The sequence below is a fragment of the Equus caballus genome, chromosome 3 (assembly GCF_041296265.1).
Source record: "Equus caballus isolate H_3958 breed thoroughbred chromosome 3, TB-T2T, whole genome shotgun sequence".
Classification (NCBI taxonomy): Eukaryota; Metazoa; Chordata; class Mammalia; order Perissodactyla; family Equidae; genus Equus; species Equus caballus.
In genome coordinates, this window is record NC_091686.1 from 32,661,131 (window position 1) to 32,682,497 (window position 21,367).

General features: G+C 54.7%; 1 protein-coding gene and 1 long non-coding RNA gene across 14 annotated transcripts in view; one reads left to right on the top strand and one right to left on the bottom strand.

Moving 5' to 3' along the window:
- GSE1 (Gse1 coiled-coil protein) overlaps window positions 1–20,616 on the top strand; it is a 407,880-nt gene extending 387,264 nt beyond the window's left edge. For 12 of the 13 annotated variants that reach the window (XM_005608471.4, XM_023637434.2, XM_070262131.1 and 9 more), the window contains 12 exons: window positions 183–380; window positions 1,084–1,275; window positions 1,756–2,066; window positions 2,679–3,003; window positions 5,764–6,377; window positions 7,621–7,733; window positions 8,034–8,304; window positions 9,783–9,896; window positions 10,699–11,070; window positions 12,961–13,239; window positions 15,642–15,745; window positions 16,683–20,616. In XM_005608471.4, the coding sequence (XP_005608528.3) occupies window positions 183–380; window positions 1,084–1,275; window positions 1,756–2,066; window positions 2,679–3,003; window positions 5,764–6,377; window positions 7,621–7,733; window positions 8,034–8,304; window positions 9,783–9,896; window positions 10,699–11,070; window positions 12,961–13,239; window positions 15,642–15,745; window positions 16,683–16,817 (3,028 nt within the window). In that variant the 3' untranslated portion in view covers window positions 16,818–20,616. The remainder of the gene's footprint in view (window positions 1–182; window positions 381–1,083; window positions 1,276–1,755; window positions 2,067–2,678; window positions 3,004–5,763; window positions 6,378–7,620; window positions 7,734–8,033; window positions 8,305–9,782; window positions 9,897–10,698; window positions 11,071–12,960; window positions 13,240–15,641; window positions 15,746–16,682) is intronic. The other variant, XM_005608472.4, reaches the window with a different exon arrangement.
- On the bottom strand, window positions 3,401–5,529 carry LOC138923395 (uncharacterized). Its single transcript, XR_011436944.1, has 3 exons — window positions 5,360–5,529; window positions 4,557–4,796; window positions 3,401–3,934 (listed from the first exon to the last, which is right to left on the bottom strand). It is a non-coding gene; the product is annotated as an uncharacterized lncRNA (long non-coding RNA).
- Window positions 20,617–21,367: the final 751 nt, after the last annotated feature.

Consider the following 21,367-nt stretch of genomic DNA (forward strand, 5'->3'; position numbering starts at 1 on the left):
GTAGTTGCCCACCCCTGTGCCCGGGCCTCCTTGCAGATCTGGCATGTTGTCGGTGAGAGCCAGCACCTGTGCCTGGAGACCCCTCCTTCTGGGAGGGGCATGCAGAGGCGGCCCACTTCCCAGCCTGGAGCAGGCATTCCGCTCACCTCTGTCTTGTCCTTTCCTGTCCGTCCTGCCTGTAGCCTCCAGCGGCCTGTGCACCATGTGGTGCCCCCCAGCACAGTGACCGAGGACTACCTGAGGAGCTTCCGGCCCTACCACACCACCGAGGACCTCCGCATGTCCTCCCTACCTCCCCTCGGCCTGGACCCGGCCACTGCCGCTGCCTACTACCACCCTGGCTACCTGGCCCCGCACCCCTTCCCCCACCCGGCCTTCAGGTGAGGCGTCCTAAGACTACCCCCACCACAGTCCCCACCCAGGGCCATCACCCGACCTGCTCTCGTGTCCAGCCAGTGGTCTGCTTATGGCACAGTGGAACCCCACTGGGGCCCAGAGCGGCCCCCACCACAGCCTTCTGCATTAGCTGTTAGGAGTCTGCTCCTGGGAGAAAGTTCTCCTCATTGTTGGAGCTGTCCTTTCCCCCGCTCCTCCCTCTCATCATGGCTCCGCCAGTGCACACAACATTAGTAGACAGCACGTGGTTTTAGGTAGAAGAGAGACTCCTTTGCTGTGTAACCAGCTACCTGGTGGAAATGCATGCCATGTCACTGCTTTGTGTAGAAGCTTCCTGAACCCCAACCTGACGAGTCTGTAGTTATGATGTGAACTGTTCCTCCCACAGACCCGGAAGGGCCTCTCCACTGGGCCATGCTGGCCTGGCCTGGCTGAGCTGAGGGGTAGCAGGCAGGGCCTCAGCCCTGAGTTGTTGGCACCTGGTGCCTCTGTTGGTACGGGGCTTTGGGGCTGGCTGTGGCCGTGGCTCTATCTACTTGGCCTTGGTAGAGGCTCCATGGTTCCTCTGCCCTGTCCAGCGTGCTCAGATCAATAGATGGCCCCGGCCGGGGCCCCTGCTCGTAGGGCTGGGGCCTGCCTTTTTTCCGTTTATCCTTGGTGCTCACTGGGCCTCGTCTTCTTGCACAGGATGGACGACTCCTACTGCCTGTCGGCCCTGCGGTCCCCCTTCTATCCCATCCCCACCCCTGGCTCCCTGCCCCCGCTGCACCCGTCGGCTATGCATCTCCACCTCTCCGGGGTCCGATACCCGCCCGAGCTCTCCCACTCGTCGCTGGCAGCGTTGCACTCAGAGCGGATGTCCAGCCTCAGCGCCGAGAGGTGAGCAACATGCCGGCCCAGAGCCCCCACTGCTCCTCCTGCTCTGGGCCGCAGAGCGGGGAGAAGCCCAGGCTGAAGCCTGCTCAGCCAGTTGCGTGTAGCTGGGGGCCCCTCAGCCACTCCTGTCCTCAGTTTGCTCATCTGCAAAGTGGGGTGGTGACAGTTGATGCTCCAAGCCCCTAGACAGTGCGTGGCCTTGTGGCGCTCAGAGTCGTCAGCCTCCTAATGTGAGCACTCGGCGATGCTTAGGGAGTTTGTACGCAACTTGCCATCCAGTGGACTTGAGTTTCCACCGTGTTAACAAAGGCAGAACCTTGTTTATTTCCCTCCATTCTTCAGATTAGAACGCGGGGTCCTTCACAGAGCCTTGGGCTTGGGTGGCACTTCCTCACTCCTGGGAATTCTCTGGAACAGACTGTCCCTGGTCCCGCCTGTACCCTCTGCAGTGGGGTTCACCATCTCTTCCCGCTCACCTCGCAGGCTGCAGATGGACGAGGAGCTGAGGCGGGAGCGGGAGCGAGAACGGGAACGGGAAGCTGACCGGGAGCGGGAGAAGGAGCGCGAGCGGGAGAAGGAGCGCGAGCGGGAGAAGGAGCTAGAACGCGAGCGCGAGAAGGAGCGGGAGCGGGAGCTGGAGCGCCAGCGGGAGCAGCGGGCCCGTGAGAAGGAGCTGCTGGCGGCCAAGGCACTGGAGCCAGCCTTCCTTCCTGTGGCGGAGCTGCATGGGCTGCGGAGCCACGCCACGGAGGAGCGGGTCAAGCCCTCGGAGCAGTTGACCCCCACCCGAGCAGGTGCCCAGCCTGGGTCCCTGGGGTGGGGGTGCTGGAGGGAGAGCCCTGTGCCACCCGAGTGTGGGCTGGATGTGGTGGCCTGCTGGTCAGTCTGACAACCAGCTCTCCAGGGAAGGGCCTGACTTTGCACCGTCTGCCAACTTCTGTGACACAAAGAGTGACACTGTGGCCGGTGTGAAGCCACAGACTTGATGTCACTGAACAGGGAGTGGGAAGAGAGAGGCACAGGGCCACGGTTCAGATATAGTAGGCATAGATGAGTTCAAGAATATGCATGAGGTAAAATGGAGCAAAAGCATTAGGAAGTGCTGGTTTAGAATACTTTTTTACCTTTGTTTTTAACGTATTTTATTCTATTGTAAGCACTTACAGTCTGATTCTCAGTATTAGCTGGTTCAACGGCCAGCACGATTCCTGAGAACTGCGCGGCCTGCTCCAGCGCCCACCGGCATCTGCCTGGGCCGAGCGCTTCCTGCACGCGCCCCTCAGGCCCCTGTCGGTTGTCTGTGGGAAGGACCCTTTTGAAGGGCTGTTGGGGGCAGGAGCAAAGGGGCCGGTCGCCAGCTGGGCCTGGCATGCGAGCTCCCGCCGTGACGGCCTTTCTCCCCACAGAGAAGCTGAAGGACGCGGGCCTGCAGGCGCCCAAGCCCGTGCCGCACCCCTTGCACCCGGCGCCCGCCCCCCACCACGCCGTGCCCAGCCTGCTCTCCAACCACGGCCTCTTCTCTCTGCCGGGGAGCAGCGCCGCCACGGCTCTTCTGATCCAGCGCACCAACGAGGAGGAGAAGTGGCTGGCGCGGCAGCGGCGCCTGCGGCAGGAGAAGGAGGACCGGCAGTCACAGGTGTCGGAGTTCCGGCAGCAGGTGCTGGAGCAGCACCTGGACATGGGCCGGCCCCCGGTGCCCCCGGAGGCAGAGCACAGGCCGGAGAGCGCCAGGTGGGGCCCTGCAGGGGCGGGGAGGGAATCCCACAGGGGCAGGGGGTGTGGGTGTCTTCACGCTCGGGTTTGCTCAGAGTCGTATCGAGCACCTGCGGATTGCCCTGGATCCGTGGTCTCGTTCCATTTCATCTTCATCTTCATCTTCTAATCCCGTTTTGCCCACAAGGAAGCAGAGACTCTGAGGGGGAACCAGGGTCACTCAGAGGTGCCCCATCCCTATTTAACGAGGCCAACCAAGCCTGTGTCCAGAGCCAGGGGCCCTTCCCCCACCACCCCGCTGCGTGTGTCCCCATGGCACTCTCAGAGCATGAGGGAGAAGCTTTGATGGTTAGAGCTCTTTCCGTCTCCCTCTGCTTTCAAGCCCAAACTTTTTTTTAATGAGAAAGGGACTGCCTTTAATTTTTATTTAAATGAAAAACTAACTTTATTGCTTTTGTAGTAAAAAGTGTACCCAGTTCCCAGCTCCCTTATAAGAGGATTCCCCGGGAGGCCTCTGTGCCTGTCCCTGGGACCCCCGGCTGCTGACACTTGCCTGTGAGCTGGGCCGCTTCTTACTGCCGCCCCGTGGACCTCCCCACTCCCTTGTTGGTCTGGCTGTCACCTGGTGTAGTGTCCCCCAGCCCCCGTCCCTCCAGGGCTGCTGCTGAAGGGCCGGGCTGAGGCCCTCCAGGAGCGCTGGTGGGGGGAGCTGGCCAGGCCTCAGTGACACTGGACACGGCTTTCCTTCCTGGGCTTCAGTTTCCTCAGCTGTGCACACAGGAGGGTGGATGGGAAGATTTCTGAGGGTCTTTCCAGCTCTTGGCTTCTGGGGTGTTTTTAGTGTCCGCTCGCTCCCTCCCTCCTTCCTCCGGCTTCTGGCTGGCTGCCGGGCGTTCTTGCCGTGTCCTGGGCTCGGCCAGCCTGTCCACCAGCCCTGCCTTGGCGTCCCCTGAGTAGGGCAGCAAGGGGGTTTGCTGGCGAATTGGGCGTGACTGGGAGTGAGCTGTCGCAGGCCCCCGGCCAGCTCTCCCTGCAGCCTCCAGCCCACTCTGCCGACGGCGGTGCTGCCCGACATGGCCAGTGAGGTCCCCTTTGCTTTTCTGGGCCCACCCTGAGGCGTCACAAAGGCTCAGCCTCGTCTGCCTGTGAGCACCCTCTGCCCCGCTAACTCCGCTCGCTCCCAGGGCCCTGGGAGAGCAGCTGCCCATGTCTGGCATCTCTGAATTAAATGTGGGTGCTCTGACTCCCGAGGGCATCTTCCTCTGCTCGGGCCCCGGGATCCCAGGCAAGCACAGGCCTGTGTGCTGCTGCCTCCAGCGGGGCTGGCCTCTGTCTCAGGACCTAGCGGCCCTGTGCAGGCCTGGGGCGTGGAGGGGAAACGGCGCCTGACCCTCGCCTGGCCTCTGCTCCAGCTGAGCTGGCAGCATGCTCGGCCCTGCAGCAGTGCGAACTTGACGTTCTGATGGGCCCTTGTGCCAGGAGCTAGGAAACCGTTCAGTGCTGGGCTGCAGTGCGTGAAATGATTCTGCTGCTGGCTTTTATTCCTTTGCTGTTTGCGTAAGGACACGCACCTTCTTGCTATGGTTCTCTTGTCCTCCGTTGAGTGGGGTGCAGTGGCGCTGGGGCGGTCTCCCAGCCTGGGCTCGCGAATAACCAGGAGGAGCCGTGGCGGCTGTGGTTGAATGTCCCTCCCCTTTGGCCAGGCAGGGAGAGCTCAGAGAGCCTGGTCAAATGCCTGCCGTGGCCTCTGCCCCTGCTCCTTCCATCCCCTCAGACTTTTACCTGGGTCGCCTGGGCAGTACGGAGCTTCCCTTAAAAAAACAGATAAGCTTTAGAAAAACAACAGCCAAATAGCCCCTTCTGAGTTGAATCTTGTTTTAAACGCACTGAGGAAAGAGCCATTCAGTCCAACTGCTGTCAGAGCTGCTTGTCTGGTGGGCGGTCCCTTCCAGTTCCCTCCCTGCCTGCATGTGAGGGGTGCCGTGCTGCAGCGGGTGGCCTGGCCCCCTGGTCAGGCCCCGACCCCAGTTCTGGAAGACCCTGGGGTGTAGCTGCTGGTTTGGGACCACGTGGCCTTGCTGCAGTTTTGACGGGGACCACTGGGGGCCAGCAGCAGCACAGGCCCGCCCCGGCTGTGAGGGTCTCCCTAGAGATGGGTCTCCCCACCCCCCTGGGCTGAGCGGGCCCAGAAGCCTGTCTGTCTTGCTGCTGTCTGCAAGGACAGTGAGGAGAGGGGAGTAATGGCCCAGTGGAAGGTGTCCAGCTTGCCCTCCATGACCTGCCCACTGCTGGGCGTGTCTGGAGCTGGGCACAGGAGCCCTGTTCTATTCTCTACGGAACGGATCTCCCTGAGGAAGAGAGGTGAGGGTCTGACCTTATGGAGTTTGTAGGAATTCAGGAAGTGGTGGAGCAGAGTGAGCTGTTGCAAGGTCCCAGTGAGAAACGCGACAGATGGCAGGTCTGGCCTGGGCCTGAGACCTTCTCTGCTCTCAGCAGCAGTGTCCACCCACCGTGTCCTCTCATAAGTCGGTTACGCGTAGCTGCCTTGAGTTGTTCGAAGAGGAAGTAGAGCCACGTGGAAGCGTGTCCTTCCCTCCAGCCCCTGTCCAGGGGCTCAGGAGGCCTCACGCCCCTCCAGCTCTGGCTCTCTCGGGTCCCATCTGGGCCGTCTCAGAGGCTGCCTCTGCACCGGGGCTCTGGCAGGCAGCCTGGAAGTCCTGGGGGTGGCTGGCATCCCTGCTCTCCCGTGACTGATGGCTTGGTCTGTTTACCCCCCAGGCCAGGACCAACCCGCCATGAACCGGGCAGCCGAGACCCCCCGCAGCACTTTGGCGGGCCCCCGCCCCTCATCTCGCCCAAGCCTCAGCACCACTCGGTGCCCACAGCCCTCTGGAACCCGGTGTCCCTGATGGACAGCACGCTGGAGACACGGCGGGCCCCTGAGAGCCACCCTCTGCACAGCCATCCTGCCCCGTTCGAGCCCAGCCGCCAGGCGGCCGTCCCGCTGGTGAAGGTGGAGCGGGTCTACTGCCCGGAAAAGGCAGAGGAGGGGCCCCGGAAGCGCGAGCCCACCCCCCTGGACAAGTACCAGCCGCCCCCACGGGAGGCAGGGAACCTGGAGCACCAGACCTTCCCTCACGGGCCTGGGCCCTTCCTGGCTGAACTCGAGAAGTCCACCCAGACCATCCTGGGCCAGCAGCGGGCTTCCCTCAGCCAGCCAGCCACCTTCGGGGAGCTCACTGGGCCCCTGAAGCCGGGGTCGCCCTACCGGCCCCCAGCGCCACGGGGCCCTGACCCTGCCTACATCTACGATGAGTTTCTGCAGCAGCGCCGGAGGCTGGTCAGCAAGCTGGATCTGGAGGAGCGCAGGCGGCGAGAGGCCCAGGAGAAAGGTCTGCTCTCCCTGGGTGTCCCGACCTCCCAGCCCCGGGGAACGGCAGGGCACCTGCTCAGCCCCTCCCTCCCCTGCATCTGCTTACAGCTCTGGGGCTCTAGCAGCGCCAGGGAGCAGGTCCCTGGCATCTGTGTGGCTCCCTGACACCTCCGCTGGGGAGACACACCCAGGGCTGCTTGCCTGTCCTGCCACAATGCATATTGTCCCAAAAAGCCGAATCAAAGCCTGTCTGTAAAGACAGTTCTACAGACGTGCACAATTAATAAATGATGAACAGAGGCTAATAAGATGGTTTTAAATATTAATAGTGCAGTGTAACGGGAGGAAGCTGTCGAGAGAGTGGGCCTGGGCGCAGCGGGGCTCCTCATATGGGACTGCCGCCATCAATTGCAGGCAGGCGGGGTGGGGGCAAGGGTGGGAGATCGGGCCACCTCTGGCTCCTGCTCTTGCCAGGGGAGGGGCGCCCCAGCCAGCAGCTCCTTGGGTTCTGCAAAGAGCCAAGAATAGGTGAGCAGGCCCAGGGTGAAAGTGGCTGTCCCCCACTTGCACCCCCATCTGACCAGGAGGCAGCGAGGGCTCCAGACCAGCTTCCTTTTTCCTGCTGGAAGCCTGGGGCCTGTGCAACATAGAATTGAGCCTTTTAGCCAGAATCTGGGGCCAGGGCCAGGTCTTCCTGGGTGTTGGTCTGGGCTAGGCTTAGGGCCCAAAGAGGATTTTTCTTCCCCGCTCACCTTGTGAAGAATGGGGGAGTCCCCCGGTGCCCTTGGGTACGGCGGTTCTGCTGCTGCTCTCTGCACGTGCGTTTGCATGTGTGCTCTGTGCCTTTGAGAGGACAGGGACCCGAGTGTGCCTCTCCTCTGCTGGGAAATGGGCCCAGATGGCCCCAGCAGGAGGGAGTGGATGTGCACAAACAGCCTTGCGTTGCCATGGACACGGCCCTGGGCCTGTGTGATGAATGGTACCCTGCTGAGGGAGCAGCGTCAGCCCAGGGACAGCCTGGCCACTCGGGGGCTGTGGGTCCAAGGGGAGTCTGGTGCCTGCCATCCCTGAAAGATCCTAGGACTAGGGGGTTGATGCACTTTTCCACCTGGGATGAAAGGAATCCAGGTTTTGGGGTGCTCAAAGAGGCCAACAGGGCCCGGTCTGACAGGTGGGTCTGCACACACATCACAGGGGTACCCCACATCCACTGGTCAATCAAGGCTCCTTGCTTAGCTGAATAAACGTGTTTTTGCCACCAGGCTACTACTATGATCTGGATGACTCTTACGATGAGAGTGATGAGGAGGAGGTCAGGGCCCACCTCCGCTGCGTGGCCGAGCAGCCGCCCCTCAAACTGGACACATCCTCTGAGGTATTGAGCTCTCATTGCTGCTGTCAGGCTATGGGCTGGACTGCTGGTGCCCACATGGATGTCTGCCTCTTGGCTTCCCCACCGTCCCAGTTGATCCCACACTTACTGGGATCCCCCTGCGCTGCTTCATTTCCCTGCTGTCCGCAGGTGTCTAGGCATGCCGGCAGGGTCCTCCTCACTGGCCGACACAGAGTTGGCCACAGCACACGGGCTTTGAGGACCCCAGGAGGGGCCCCTGAGACAGTGGAAGCACGCCACCGCCAGTGGTTTCAAACTCATTTGTTTTCTTTCCCAATCTAGAAGCTAGAGTTTTTGCAACTTTTTGGCTTGACCACCCAACAGCAGAAGGAGGAATTGCTGACCCAGAAGCGGAGGAAGCGACGCCGGATGCTGAGAGAGAGAAGCCCCTCGCCCCCGACGATTCAGAATAAGCGACAGACACCTTCGCCGAGATTGGCGCTGTCTACCCGCTACAGTCCCGACGAGATGAACAACAGCCCCAACTTTGAAGAAAAGAAGAAGTTCCTGACCGTCTTCAACCTCACCCACATCAGCACTGAGAAGAGGAAAGGTATGGCCTGGCTCGGGCCTGCTGGGGACGGGGCTCATTAGGACGGCTGGGAGCTTCCGAGAAGCAGGTGGACCCCTGGAGTCCTGGGGTGTCCTGGGCCCACACGGCAGGTGGAATCTGAAAATGCTTCAGTCCTGGGGCTCTCTTGGCTCCCCAAGGAAACAGCTGCTCTGCTCTCACAGACCTGCCCGTGTCTCTTCGCCATCCCGCCTCTCTCCCTCTGAAACTCAGATCGCCCCATTCAAAGCCTGTCTTCTCTTGTTGCGTCCCTGCTGGAATTGAAGGCTCGCTGGTGTTTGTTCTGTATGTAAAGCCTGCCGTGAGCTTGATGGCTATTCTTGTCACTTGTCAGACCTCCTAGCACCTGAGAAGGCAGGTCTGGTGACCCCTCCTGTGGCAGGGCTGCAGCTCCACGGTGGTGGGCATTTCCTCTTGGTGGGCTGCTGCCACGGCCCACTGGGCTTCACGTTCTCAACGGCAGGAGGCCGAGGGTGGTGTGCGCCTCCAGGCAGAGCCACGTGAGGCCGACTCTTGGCCTGGAATCCGTAGTGTAGAAGAAAGGCTGCGGCTTCATCTCTTCCTGGGGGATCCTCTTCCTTTGCACACTTAGGGCCGGGGTGTTGGTTCAGGTGAGAACTTGGACTGTCTGGTGTGCTCATTTGCACACGTCCAAGTCCCCTCGCTGAGACCTGGTCGCTTCTGGAAGGCAGGCAGAAGGAAAGCAGAAATGCCTGTTGGTCAATTGCTTGAGCCCGCTTATTTCATTATTGGGGTGTAGAGTTTACTCTGTTCTTAACCAGTAAGCTGGAATTCTTGCTTTTCCTTAAAGGGGCGCTGATGTGTTGATTACCAGTACAAATCCCTGAGAACGTGCGTAGTTTTGTTTGTAAAAAGCATCTTTTTGCCTGACTTAATTCCTAGAGGAAGCCACTGGTGATGTGGCCACTTAAGTCTCAGTCAGCAAGAAGTGCCACTGCAACAGGAGTTTGCGGCATCAAAAGTCCCAGAGGTCTGTGTTCCTCTTCAGTAAACGGCAGCCCGCGTAGGAATTACGTTTGTGTGCTGGGAGCGGCCGGGGAAGAGAGTGCGCCCAGAAGCAGCCTGTGCTTCCTGGGCGGTGTGTGGATCTTCAGGGTTATTTCCTTGTGCTGGGGCCAACTTTTTTGTCTTTCAAGTACAAATACATCCTCAGAAGCCCCCTGGGAAGATCATAGATAGCCATTATTTCGCCGCACACACACAGCTATTTTTGGAATACATCTGAAATGTTGCCTAGTAAAAGTCGAGAGGAACCTGGGCTCACTCTAAAATGAAAGTTTCTTCGTTTTAACACAGCCCGTCCCTGTGGTGCTCGCTTTGCGTTTTTCTTGGTTTAAAGGATTTGTACCTGCCAGTCACGGCCTGGGCCAGACTCCTGCTCCCTTCCCTCTCAGAAATGATGCAACTGTCTTGTTAATCTCAGGCTGCTTTTCTCACAGACAAAGAGAAACTTGTTGCAATGCTCCATGCCATGAAGCAGAAGGCCCTGTCAGCAGCAGTGGCAGACTCGCTCAGAAACTCTCCGAGGGACAGTCCTGCTGTCTCCCTGAGCGGTAAGGCCCAGGGCGGGAAGGACAGCCCCATCCGCCACCGCCCGGGACTGTCCTGTGGGCTGCCCAGGGTCGGAGGCGACCGCTCAAGGTCTTCGTCCTGAATCTTTCCTTCTGGAAACAGTGCTGCTCTCCATCTTGTACAAGCTTCCTGCACGACTGAAGGATCTCCTCGGGCCGGAGCGCGAGAGTTGGAAGGCAGGGCTCAGAGCTGAGAGGGCCCGGCTTCCTCAGAGCTGTGTCTGGTGGTCAGCTTAGGTGTAGCCACCGTCAGTCCAGTGGTGGCCCTGTGTCCCGGGTTTCCGCACCTGCTGCCTCGGCTCTGCTGCTCCCGTCCGCCCTTTGCTGGCGCTCTTCTCCTGCATCTTTGTCTTGCTCGTTCTGCCTTGCAGGTCTCTCCAGCGCCTGCTTTCACATCCTCTCTCTCTCACGGCTTTGATTATACCTCGCTGTGCTGCGGAATGGAGCGGGAGATCTCTGTGGTCCAGCCCTGCTCTCAGCTCCTAATGTGGTCTTTCTTTTCGGGTTGGGCTACGTAACTTCCTCTCTCTCGGATGACTTGAAGCGACTTGCTGCTTCTGATTCTTTTTCTTCCCAGATGCCTTCCTGGGGCACCTTTCAAGGATGGACTTGCTGCTAAACACCCCCGTCTTCAGACCACACTGCGCGCACTGACATTTAATTAAACGGCCCCCCGAGTCTTGGTCCTTTGTACTAGGTCTTTATTAAGTGTAAGCTCTAGAGGTCAGGGTCCGCCTCTTCACTTGCAGCTCTTAACATTTTCCTCGCTTTCTTTCTCTAAAAGAACAAGCCACGCAGCAAGCCTCTCTGGATGTGGAGAAGCCTGTGGGTATTGCCGCTTCCTTGTCTGATGTCCCAAAGGCCACGGAGCCTGGGAGACTGGAACAGCTCCGGCCCCAGGAGCTGTCACGAGTCCAGGAGCCAGCTCCTGCCAGCAGCGAGAAGCCCAGGCTGAGTGAGGCCCCTGGGGGCAAGAAGAGCCTGAGCATGCTTCATTACATCCGGGGCCCTCCGCCCAAGGACATTCCTGTGCCGTTGTCCCACAGCATCAACGGGAAGAGCAAGCCGTGGGAGCCCTTCATAGCAGAAGAGTTTGCACATCAGTTCCACGAGTCCGTGCTGCAGTCCACCCAGAAGGCGCTGCAGAAGCATAAAGGTAACGAGGCGGCCCATCCCCCTCTGCTCCTGGGTTTCTGTCGCAGCTGCTAATGTTCCTAGAGCGCCTGCAGTCACGCAGCTGCAGCTGTGGGCTCACCCTTCTTGAACCTGGCGTGCACAAGGCATCTGGGGAGCTCGTTAGAGGCAGATTCTGCCTCAGCAGGTCCAGGATGGAGCCCGAAAATTCTCCATTTCTGGCAGGTGCCCAGGTGATGCTGATGCTGCTGGTCTGCGGACCACACTTAAGAAAATTAGCAGGTGATGCCGCTGAGTTTGGTAGAAGCACTTCCTTTTAGTAAGGCCAGGCAAGGTGCCTTTCAGTCAAGAGTAGGATCCAAGGGCCAGCCCAGTGGCGTGGCAGTTAAGTGTGCATGTTCCAATTCAACGGCCCAGGGCTCGCCGGTTTGGATCCTGGGTGTGGACATGGCACCACTTGGCACACCATGCTGTGGTAGGTGTCCTACATACAAAGTGGAGGAAGATGGGCATGGACGTTAGCTCAGGGCCAGTCTTCCTCAGCAAAAAGAAGAGGACTGGCCGCAGATGTTAGCTCAGGGCTGATCTTCCTCAAAAAAAAAAAAAAAGATCCACTCCTCCAGCTGAGTGATTTCTCAGCGCCCCACAAACAGACTCAACCTGGAAATCTCCCACTTTTTGATACCCAGACCTGGGGGGTGTTCGTTCCAGCAGCCCCAGTGAGCACTTTGTGACAGAGGTTGCTTTAGCCCCACGCTTGAGCCCCAGGTTCACTCCCTTTGAACATTTGGTGGGATCACTGAAGGTCGGAGAACAAGGGTGGCCACGTTTTATTCCCACCAAATCAAAATTAGAAAAGAATGCTCAATGGTTAAATAATTACTGAGGGTAAAATAGTCCGTATACTCCAACAGCCAGAAGGAAAGACTTTATTAGGCCACAACCATTTTAAATTTTCATGACTGCAAGCTAGGAAAGCTGAATAGATAGGTAAGCATTGAGACACGCGGGTCTGCTGTTGGGCAGCATCTTTCTCAGAGGTTGAGGTAAGGCTGTCAACAGATGTGGTAATACCCATGGAGTAAGGACTTGCTGGAAGTCAGGAGGATGCTTTACTGGATGTTTCTCGTGAATTTACTTGAATTAATCCTGTTTTGCAAGAAGGAAATGTTTTGGCTGGATAACTAGGTGAAATAGCTCTAGGCTCCATCCAAGCCTCTCCTCCCAGGCTTTTCTGCAGCCCTGGGGCCCGTCTGGCCTACCTTGCATGGTTCTGGCCTCCCCTGACGTCCCAATGCCCAGTCCCTCAGGTCTCCGGGTCGTCCAGCCCACGGCAGTCTGAGCTGAACCCGTCCTGTGATGGAGCAGCTCCCACTCAGACGCTGCTGTCCACCCAGGGAGGCAGCGTGCACCTGTCAGAACTACAGCGGCAGGGCTGCGCCGCACGCAGAGCAGACCTCATCTGAACAGGTCCCAGCAGCGGTTTACCAGCTCTCCTGGTGGGGGCAGGACACTGCATGTGCTCAGGGACTGAGGTCCCTCCATTGCACGGGGAGCAGGACTGACCCTTATGAGGGCCAGCTATAGACCAAGCTCAGACCCACGATTTTACAGAGCGAGACACTGAAGCTCAGAGATTAACTGCGCTGGGATCACACACACCTTATGATCAATTGGAATCCAGGTCTGCTGCTGTCTTTACGGCTCTTCGTAACCATTCTGTATGGTGCCGTCTTTGATCTCTGAAGGTCACAGGCGTCTCCATGCTTCGTCTTCTGGTCGCTGTGAGACCTGCAGTCACTGGCTCTGTCGCCCAAGGCAGGGCAACCCAGGCCTTCTCCAGCATGCCCTGTTCCCTCTCCCAGCACACGCCCCCACAGGCCCGGTGACCAGCATGTTTTCTCCTCCCCAGGGAGCGTCGCTGTGCTGTCTGCGGAGCAGAACCACAAAGTTGACACGTCCGTCCACTACAACATTCCTGAGCTGCAGTCCTCGGGTCGGCTCCCTCTGCCCCAGCACAACGGGCAGCAGGAACCCCCCACCGTGAGGAAGGGCCCCCTCGTGCAGGAGGTGGACCAGGACTCAGAAGAGGAGGACGATGAAGACGGAGACGAGGATGAGGAGGAACCCCCCAGGCGCAAGTGGCAAGGGATTGAGGCAATTTTAGAAGCTTACCAAGAACATATAGAAGGTACAAAGGGGAGGGGGTGGCCCGGTAAAGAAAGTGAAGGAAAGCTTAATAGACCCATGAGTGCAGGACCTCGCTGCCAGCAGTGGGGACTGTTTCTAGGTGACAGCACTGGCAATTCCATTTCTTGGGACACTGCTAGATGAACATGCCGGCAGGTAAATTTCCCTCTGCCGTTTTGCCTATTTCAGGAACGGTTCCTTAGGCTTCTGCAGGTGTCCAGGCTTGCTTATAACGGGACTCCTTGTGGATGAAGCTGGGGCCATTCTCACTGGAGAAATTTCAGTGCCACGCGCCTGTCAGCACTCAGTGTGACTGCCCAAACCTGGGCCCTGCTCTTTCTGCTTCTCAATATTCGCTCAGCCCTGACACTTGTGGCTACGTACAAGGGTCTTGGAAAATGGAAAGTTTATTAACTAGCCAGGCCTGGTCACTGCCTGAGCCCACCTCACATCTGAAGCACCTCCAGGCTGGTGGGTTTCCGTTCCAGGCTCTGTCACCCTGCTGAACTAGCACTTTGTGCCGGGAGGCCAGCCCTCACCAGCCACCAGGATGTGAGTGCACACTCGCCGGCTTCCTGGTGAAGCAAGCGCCAGGGGACTCGGGCACACCTCTCCCACGCTGGTCTGTTGCTTCAGGGTGAGCGGCACCAGTGCGTCACCAGGCTTGGGCGCTGGTAGAATTCTGGCACTGTTCCTGTGCTGCTAGCACCTCGTTTCCCTGCGCCTCCACTTCTTTGAAATGCCTGCACAGGTGCCTAGCTTAGACGGAGGCCGTGGCGCTGTGAACTGATGCAGGGAGAAGCAAAGGCCCCCAGTCCCCCCCCTGCAGTGGGATGGGCAAGGTAGACGGCTCGGCAGGGACCTCTTTGGAGCAGAGTGCTGACTATGCATGCGAGCTCCTGGCCCTTGGGCCCTGCTGACATGGTTGGCCGTGGTCCCTCTGTACCCACCATCCTCGCTGTGTTGGCAGGACTGGGAAGCAGCTTGACAACTTGGGGAGTGCTGGCCACTGGCTAGCAAACCCAGGCCACCACTCCCTGACTCAATTTTTATCAAGTGTTATGATATAGTAAATATTAAATATAAACACTTGATTATGAATTTCATAATCATTTGAAATACTTTGAAATAAGCATTTTAAAACAGAGAAGTACAGACTAACAAAAAGAATGCCTCTGTAGCCACTACCAAAGTATCAGTGCTTACGTTTTGCTTCCTTTCCTCCCTTGAATGGGATCCTTAAATGTTGTTATTCTTTAAGGACATATGTTACATATCCAGAAGCAATATAGAACATTATTTTTTAATTTGAGTGAAATGAAATGTCTCTATCTTTTCCGGGTGCCTTGTTTGGGAATTCCTTTTGTGGAATAAGGTAGAAATCTTCCTTTATCTTTCCCCCTGAACACCCTGTCACCCTGGTGGTTTACAGCATGCCTCCGCCCCTGGGGTGAGCCTGCTATGCGGCGTCCTCACACATGCCCGGGTCTGACTCCCGGTGCTCTGCTCTGCTCCGTCTGGTGGTCAGTTTTTGTTCCTTAGATAATCGTAGATGATCAGACCTCCACATAAATTTAGTTCTTTCTCTTTGAATTTTTACATGTTTTCTTGTCGTACTGCATCGCCTAGGGCCTCTAGGCTGTTGGATAGAGGCTCTAACGGGGCTCTCTTCTTGTTTGTGAAGCTTGAGAAGCCGTCCATTCAAGAACAAGGGTTCCCATTTGCTGCTGAGTTGATGCTGATTGTCAAAAATTCACTCATGTATCTCCTATTACCCATGGCGGCGACGACCTTATTTTTTTCACTTTGATGTTTTCTGGTGTTGCTTCCTCCTTGCTGAATTTGATTTGTTAGTGCCTTTGAGATTTGTAACGTCTGTCCTTAAGTGGTGTCAGCCTCTAATTTTGTGGTAGTACCTTATTTTGCTATCATGACTGTCCTAGCTTCTCTGCCTGGCTTTCACTCTCTAAACGCTCTGTATAAAGTAGGGACTTAGCCTTGAAGAGCTGACGTCACTCTGCTGTTAAAACCAGGCCCAGTGTTTCGGGAAGGCAGAGATTTTAATTTTCTAATTAAAACTATTCTTTCAGTTTCCCAGTTCACTTGGCCTAGCAGCTTAAAAGCTTCCGAGCCTAACCTTTATTTTTTTATCTTTCTTTTTGAGAAATACATTTTTAAGGCCATAAATTCACCCTTACTTCCTTCCTACCTGTGTCCCTTAAGTTGCCCTTTGATACTAGATCCCTGGGCTGGATTTAATTTAGGAACGCTCATGGATTTACCAGGGCAACTCAAAGGGCTGGGAGCATTGTGGCCCAGAGAGCATGAAGACGAGAGAGAAGGGAGACGCCAAGCCGTCGCCCCTGTGTACAGAAAACACATCAGCATCACTTGTCTTTTCAGAGCAAAATCTGGAGCGGCAGGTGTTGCAGACGCAGTGCAGACGGCTGGAGGCCCAGCACCACAGCCTCAGTCTCACGGCAGAGCAGCTCTCCCACAGCATGGCGGTGAGTGTTGGGGACAAGGACTCAAGATCTGCTCCTCAGGGGTTTTCTTAAAACACACTGTGCTTTTTCTGTTTAACCTTTCAAGTTTGGGTTCAAGAGCACCATACTGACAAATTTTGTGGGGAACTGCTCTGTAAGACATCAAGACTCGTAGTCTCAGTGGGGAAATTCAGGAGTCAGTTGATTACTCAAGATTTAGCTAAGGAAAATTTGCGGAATATTGATCCTGGAAGGGTGTGGAAGCTCTTTATATATCCCTTCAGGGGAATAATTTGTTGCCGGCATCAGTTGCCCCCTCCTGTGATTTGCTAAGGAGGATGGAAGAGGATTTTACTGAGGCACAGTGGACTGTCTCCTACCCGCCTGCAGCCTTGCTCCCAGCGTGCGAGGATGTGGGGCTTGCCTCAGACCAGGTCTGCACATGTTGGCCACTCCTGCAGTAGCAAGTGTTTTATAATATCAGGGCTAATTTTTAAAATCTCAGGGTTGGGGCCAGCCCCGTGGCCTAGTGCTTGAGCTCCACACACTCTGCTTCCGTGACCCGGAGTCACAGGTTTGGACCCCAGCCGTGGACCCACATCACTCCTCAGCCCCACTGTGGTAGCGACCCACGTGTAAAAAAAATAGAGGATGACTGGCACAGATGTTAGCTCAGGGCTGATCTTCCTCAGAAAAAAAAAAAAAACCCTCAGGGTTGAAGCTGAGACAGCAGAGACACTGGTACTATGCGAGAGAGTGGGTATTGCAGGGATCCAAGACTCTGGGGACAGTTTGAAGTGCTTCTTCCAGAAGCTGCTGTGAGGATACTGAACTGGGCAGGGGCTTTTCAAAGCAGTGAAGACTGGCCTTTCCACAGGGCCTCCAGCCCATTTGTGCGTCACACACATTTCCTTGCAGTGTGAAGTGAGTTTGTTTAACGTAATTTCTCTCTCTCCAGGAGTTGAGGAGCCAGAAACAGAAGATTGTGTCAGAAAGGGAGCGCCTCCAGGCAGAACTGGATCACTTACGGAAGTGCCTTGCGTTGCCTGCACTGCATTGGCCTAGGGGTTATTTTAAGGGATATCCGAGGTGACGGTTTCCCTTGCGCTAGGCCGAACCTATAGTATAGAAATATTATCTATTTTATTACCTTGAATATTTAATATTTTTCACTGGGAGGTTTGAAGCTTAAAAAAAAAATGAGAATGTGCCATGCATGAAGCAAAGGGTTCCAGGCTCCAGAAAACAGAACGAACTCGCCTTGACTTCAATGCAATCGAATCACCTTTGTAATTCAGCGAGCAACCAATGTAGGACGCCCGTAGTTTTTTCTTTTTAAAGGCGGTTTTAAACATTCTTTCTTCCCCCACGTCGTTATTTTTTTAACCTGAAAATGAAGGCTCCATTACCAACACTAAAACTTGATCATTTCTAGCCCCTGGTGTGTCAGGTTGGATCAAACTAATTGCGTTCTGTTTCTTGTGTTGCCATACTCCTGTGCGCAAGAAGCAGGTCTGCTTTCCTGCGGGGCGGGGTCGGTCTCACTCCGCCCGGGACCGAGGCCTGCTTCCGCTGACTGGAGGTGGGGTGCATTTTAGGTAAAGGGCTTATTCAGTTACTTGTCTGCAAAATTCCCATCAAAGCAACAGGTCCTAGGAGCACATAAAGCGGCAGTCCTGAAGCCTCACCCAAAGGCTTTTCCCTGGAAAAGCTCTTCCCTAAAGATAAAGCGAATCAACACACTGAAGGTACCTTTTCATTACTCCGTGGGGGACGATGTACAGCGCTCTGTGTAGACATGTTCACACCCACCAAATTGTTACTGCAGTGGGCGGTGTTTTCATACAAACGTAAATTTTGAGAGAAAAGTCAAAGGTGCTTCAGCCTTGTACTGTGTATATATATTAAAAAACAAAGTTTTGTATGTTTTTATTACTTTAATTATTGTTATAAAAAGCCTGCCATTTTTAATATGTGGTTTGGGGGGATTTTTGTTTGTTTGTTTTCCTGTTTGGGGGTTTTGTTTGTTTTTTTGTTTTTTTTCTGGGCAAAAAAAAAAAAAACCCTTGCTTTTAGTGTTTGTACTGCTGCTGGTCAGGACATTAAAATATTGAAGTGTTTTTAAAAATTAAAGAAGAAGAAAAGTGAAAGAGCTTGCCACTGGCGCCTGTGCGAGCACTTCATTTCTGAGCTGCACCAGACAGCGACGTAGACAGCCATGCGTCCCTCCTGGACCCCGGCCCGGCCGCGAGTAGTGGACAGCAGCAGTGGCTGTGAAGTGAGGGGGGCTGGTCTAGGGGAAACCAGGCAGCTATGAGTGCACACACGGACGGGGGCCTTTGTGACGAGGACTTTTCAGGAAGTGAGCACTCTCTGTGACAGCATTCTAAGGTGTCCTACAGCAGTCTGAGAGCAGGTGCAAAGTAGAAACTTTAGAGGCTTCATTTAGATGGGCAGCTTTGTAAAAGCCTGAAAGTAGGGTAAACAACGGCTGAGCTGAACTCCTTTGGAACTTACTGCAGGCTCAAACCTGGGCTAGCCATCTCACTGCGAAGCAGCGGGCAGTTCCTTTCTTGCCCCAGTTATTGCTCGTTCGGGCAGTGTTTAATCTAGATAAGATGGTATCTTGCCTGAATGGGCCCGAACCAGAGGCCAAAGCAGCCAGGGGTTGGTCTGCCAGGGGGCAGGGGCAGCTCCCACTTTGCCCTGGGCCAGGGGAAGGGCTGGCTGACCTTCAGAAGGCCGCTCACTGCGGTCAGCGGCCGCGCCCTCAGCCCCAGACCTTAGCTGTGCGGAACAGCTTGCTGGCAGATGGCATTGTGTCGCTTTATCTGTTCCCACACAGTTTGCTTTGTATGTCTGCCAAGAATCTTCCAGTTATTAGCAAACTCAGACAAAAAGTGCCGCCAGTATTATCAGCAGTCAACAAGCGCTTTCCTCTCCACAGAAGCGACTTGAGGAGAACTAAGGGCTGTTCTGTGGGCCGCCTCCCCTGCAAAGACACTGACACAGCACGTTCCACAGGTGGGGACAGGTGGGGAGAGGCAGCTCTGCTGCCAGCAGTCAGGGCACAATAGCACTGATTTTTCTCTCTAGGATCTGCTTGCTGCTTCTGGTCGGAAGGCTTGAGAGTTCCATCTTAGCCCTCCCCTCACAGTCCTCCTCCTCCATCACAGAAAACGTCTGGATGCCTTTGCTAATCGGCTTTGGTAATGGCCTTGGCTAAAGCAAAAGGGAAAAGGAAATCCAGTAACTCTGCAGGAAAGCACAGCCCCATCCATCTTCACTGTCCGAGGGGAGTGCCCTCGGTTGGGCTTTTTGTTATGGGAGAGGCTCGTGGCACGTGGGACAAAGGCGCGCACCGTCACAGGGGCGGTCTCCGCCTCGTGAGGGGCTGGGGGGCTGGGTGAAGCTGTGCACACCGAGCTAGAATAACTGCTTGTTCCCCTTCCAGTTGAAAACCCCCCCTTGCCCCTGCCTCGGAGCTTCTCTGTCACTCTGCCTTGCCACACACCACCTCTGTGGAGAACTCATAGTCTTGGGCTCAAGAAGTAATATGACAATCAGAATATAAGGTAGCATGAATTAACTAAGAAAAAGGTAAGAAAGCATCTTTCGAAAACAAAAGTGCACCAGTAAGACATAGAACCCAGTAATGGTTTTTTCCATCCAATAATTAAGTTTTATCTGAAAACTCCTGTTTTTAGATGATTCTGAAAGAAAACGGTAGCACCTAAGTCTCTTTTCATTTTGAGTTCAACAAAAATTGCCATGCAAGCTCTGAAGCCTTTGGTCCAGCTGGTGCGCGTAGTGGAGAGGACAAAGTTCAGAAGCACCCCAGGCTGGCTCCAGAATTGATCATGCAAGCTGTGTGTCAGGATTGTCGCGAAGACCTCAGTCCTTTGCGACCTCGTGTCTTCCTACAGCATCTGGAAGAGACGGCTGCCATCTGTCCTCTGAAAAGGATCTCAGTACACTTGTGAGGACACCTTCCAAAGTGGAATCGTGTGGTTCCACGTTTAATCAGATCGTTAGAAACAAACCAGAGCTTTCCCAAACTTGATACTACACAATCTGATCATTTGAAAAGGAGTTATTTTTGTTTCATATAATCAGAGCCAAACTGACAAAACATCATGATCTTAGAACATCATCTCAGATAAGTGACCAAGATAGGATTTCCAACAGTTTATATTCTAAAGCAAATAAAACATCTAATTGGCATTAATATTCTTTGAATTTCCGTAAGGGTATACTCCATTAGAATGTTAAAAGGAGCCCACAGCTCTAGCAGCAAAGAATCGTAACCCAGGACATCTTAAGTTTGTATATGGAATGGTATTTTCCTCAAGTAGCTGACAGTGCTGCCAAATCTCAGAAATTAAATCAGATACCCCCTTTCCCTCTGAGCCGTGTTTTAAAGTGCAGAAAATTCCAAGGATCCACCACAAGATGGAGATGATCAGCACAGGCCGATTCTGTTACTCTCCAAGTGTCTCTTAGCCACTTAGCAGCACCCCCTGCTCTCTCAGTAACCAAGCTATTGACTTTCCTACACTTGCAGTAGCCTGCCCCCACTCCTTCTCCAGCGCCTGACTTACACTCCTAACCCTGCCTTCACCTGAGGAAGACCATGCTAATTGGTTGTGTTACTTGGTATGTACCCTGTGCTTAATAGCTAGAACAGTCACCGGTCATGGGAGGGAGGAGGGACGGTGCCTCGGTCACTCTGGGGGCAGTTTAGATGCTGTGAAATTAAACCTGTTCTAAGTGTACTTGTTTGAATTAATTGTATTGTAATATTATTTGTTGAATGTAGTAATTAGGTATTTATGAATATATTGCTGTAATTTCTGACAACATCCAAAAAAATAAAATCTTCCTAAATCATATTCAGAGGGAAATCTTTTTTATGTTATAATAAGGCCAAAAAAAAAAAAAAAAGCTCAACAGCTTTATAGCTTTGCAGGTAAAACATAAAGACAGATTCAGTTGTGCCTCAGCCAGGTTTGAAGAGAAAGGTGGTATGGGGTGAGAGCCGAGATACACAGGACTCCTGACCTCCACCATGACACCATGACACGTGGCTTCACACTGCAAGATTCCTCAAATTAAATCTGAAGGATCCCGAGGGAGGTAAAAAGGCAAGTCCTGTCATCTGAAAGCAACCCTCTCAACAGCCACCTGAAATGATGGAGACCAGGTCTTCTGTGTCCTAATCCCTCTGTGTCTGGCCCTTCAGTGTTGAAACAGTCACAGCTGCTTGTCAGGGGGACACCTGGGTAGCGATTTGGAACCGAGAAGTAGTGGTCGAGTAACCTGGAGTGAGTTTGGACTTGAAACACTGAAGGAAGGGCAAAGAGCACCACACATTCCTTAGGTTCAGCTGATCAGATATGTACACTCATCAGAAAGCCCTCGAGATAACATGCTACTGCTTTAACAATGGCACCACAGCGGAAAGCCAGGTGGTTATAGAACCTGCTCACCACGACTAGACAATCATTTCCCCTCGCGAGGTAATGTAATTTCTAGAAGGGACTTAGCGGTTGCAAAACGCTACAATTGGAAACTTTCTCCTATGAAGAAAAAGAATTTATCCTTATTTGAGCCATGCTACCTATAACAAAGCTTTCCCCTCAG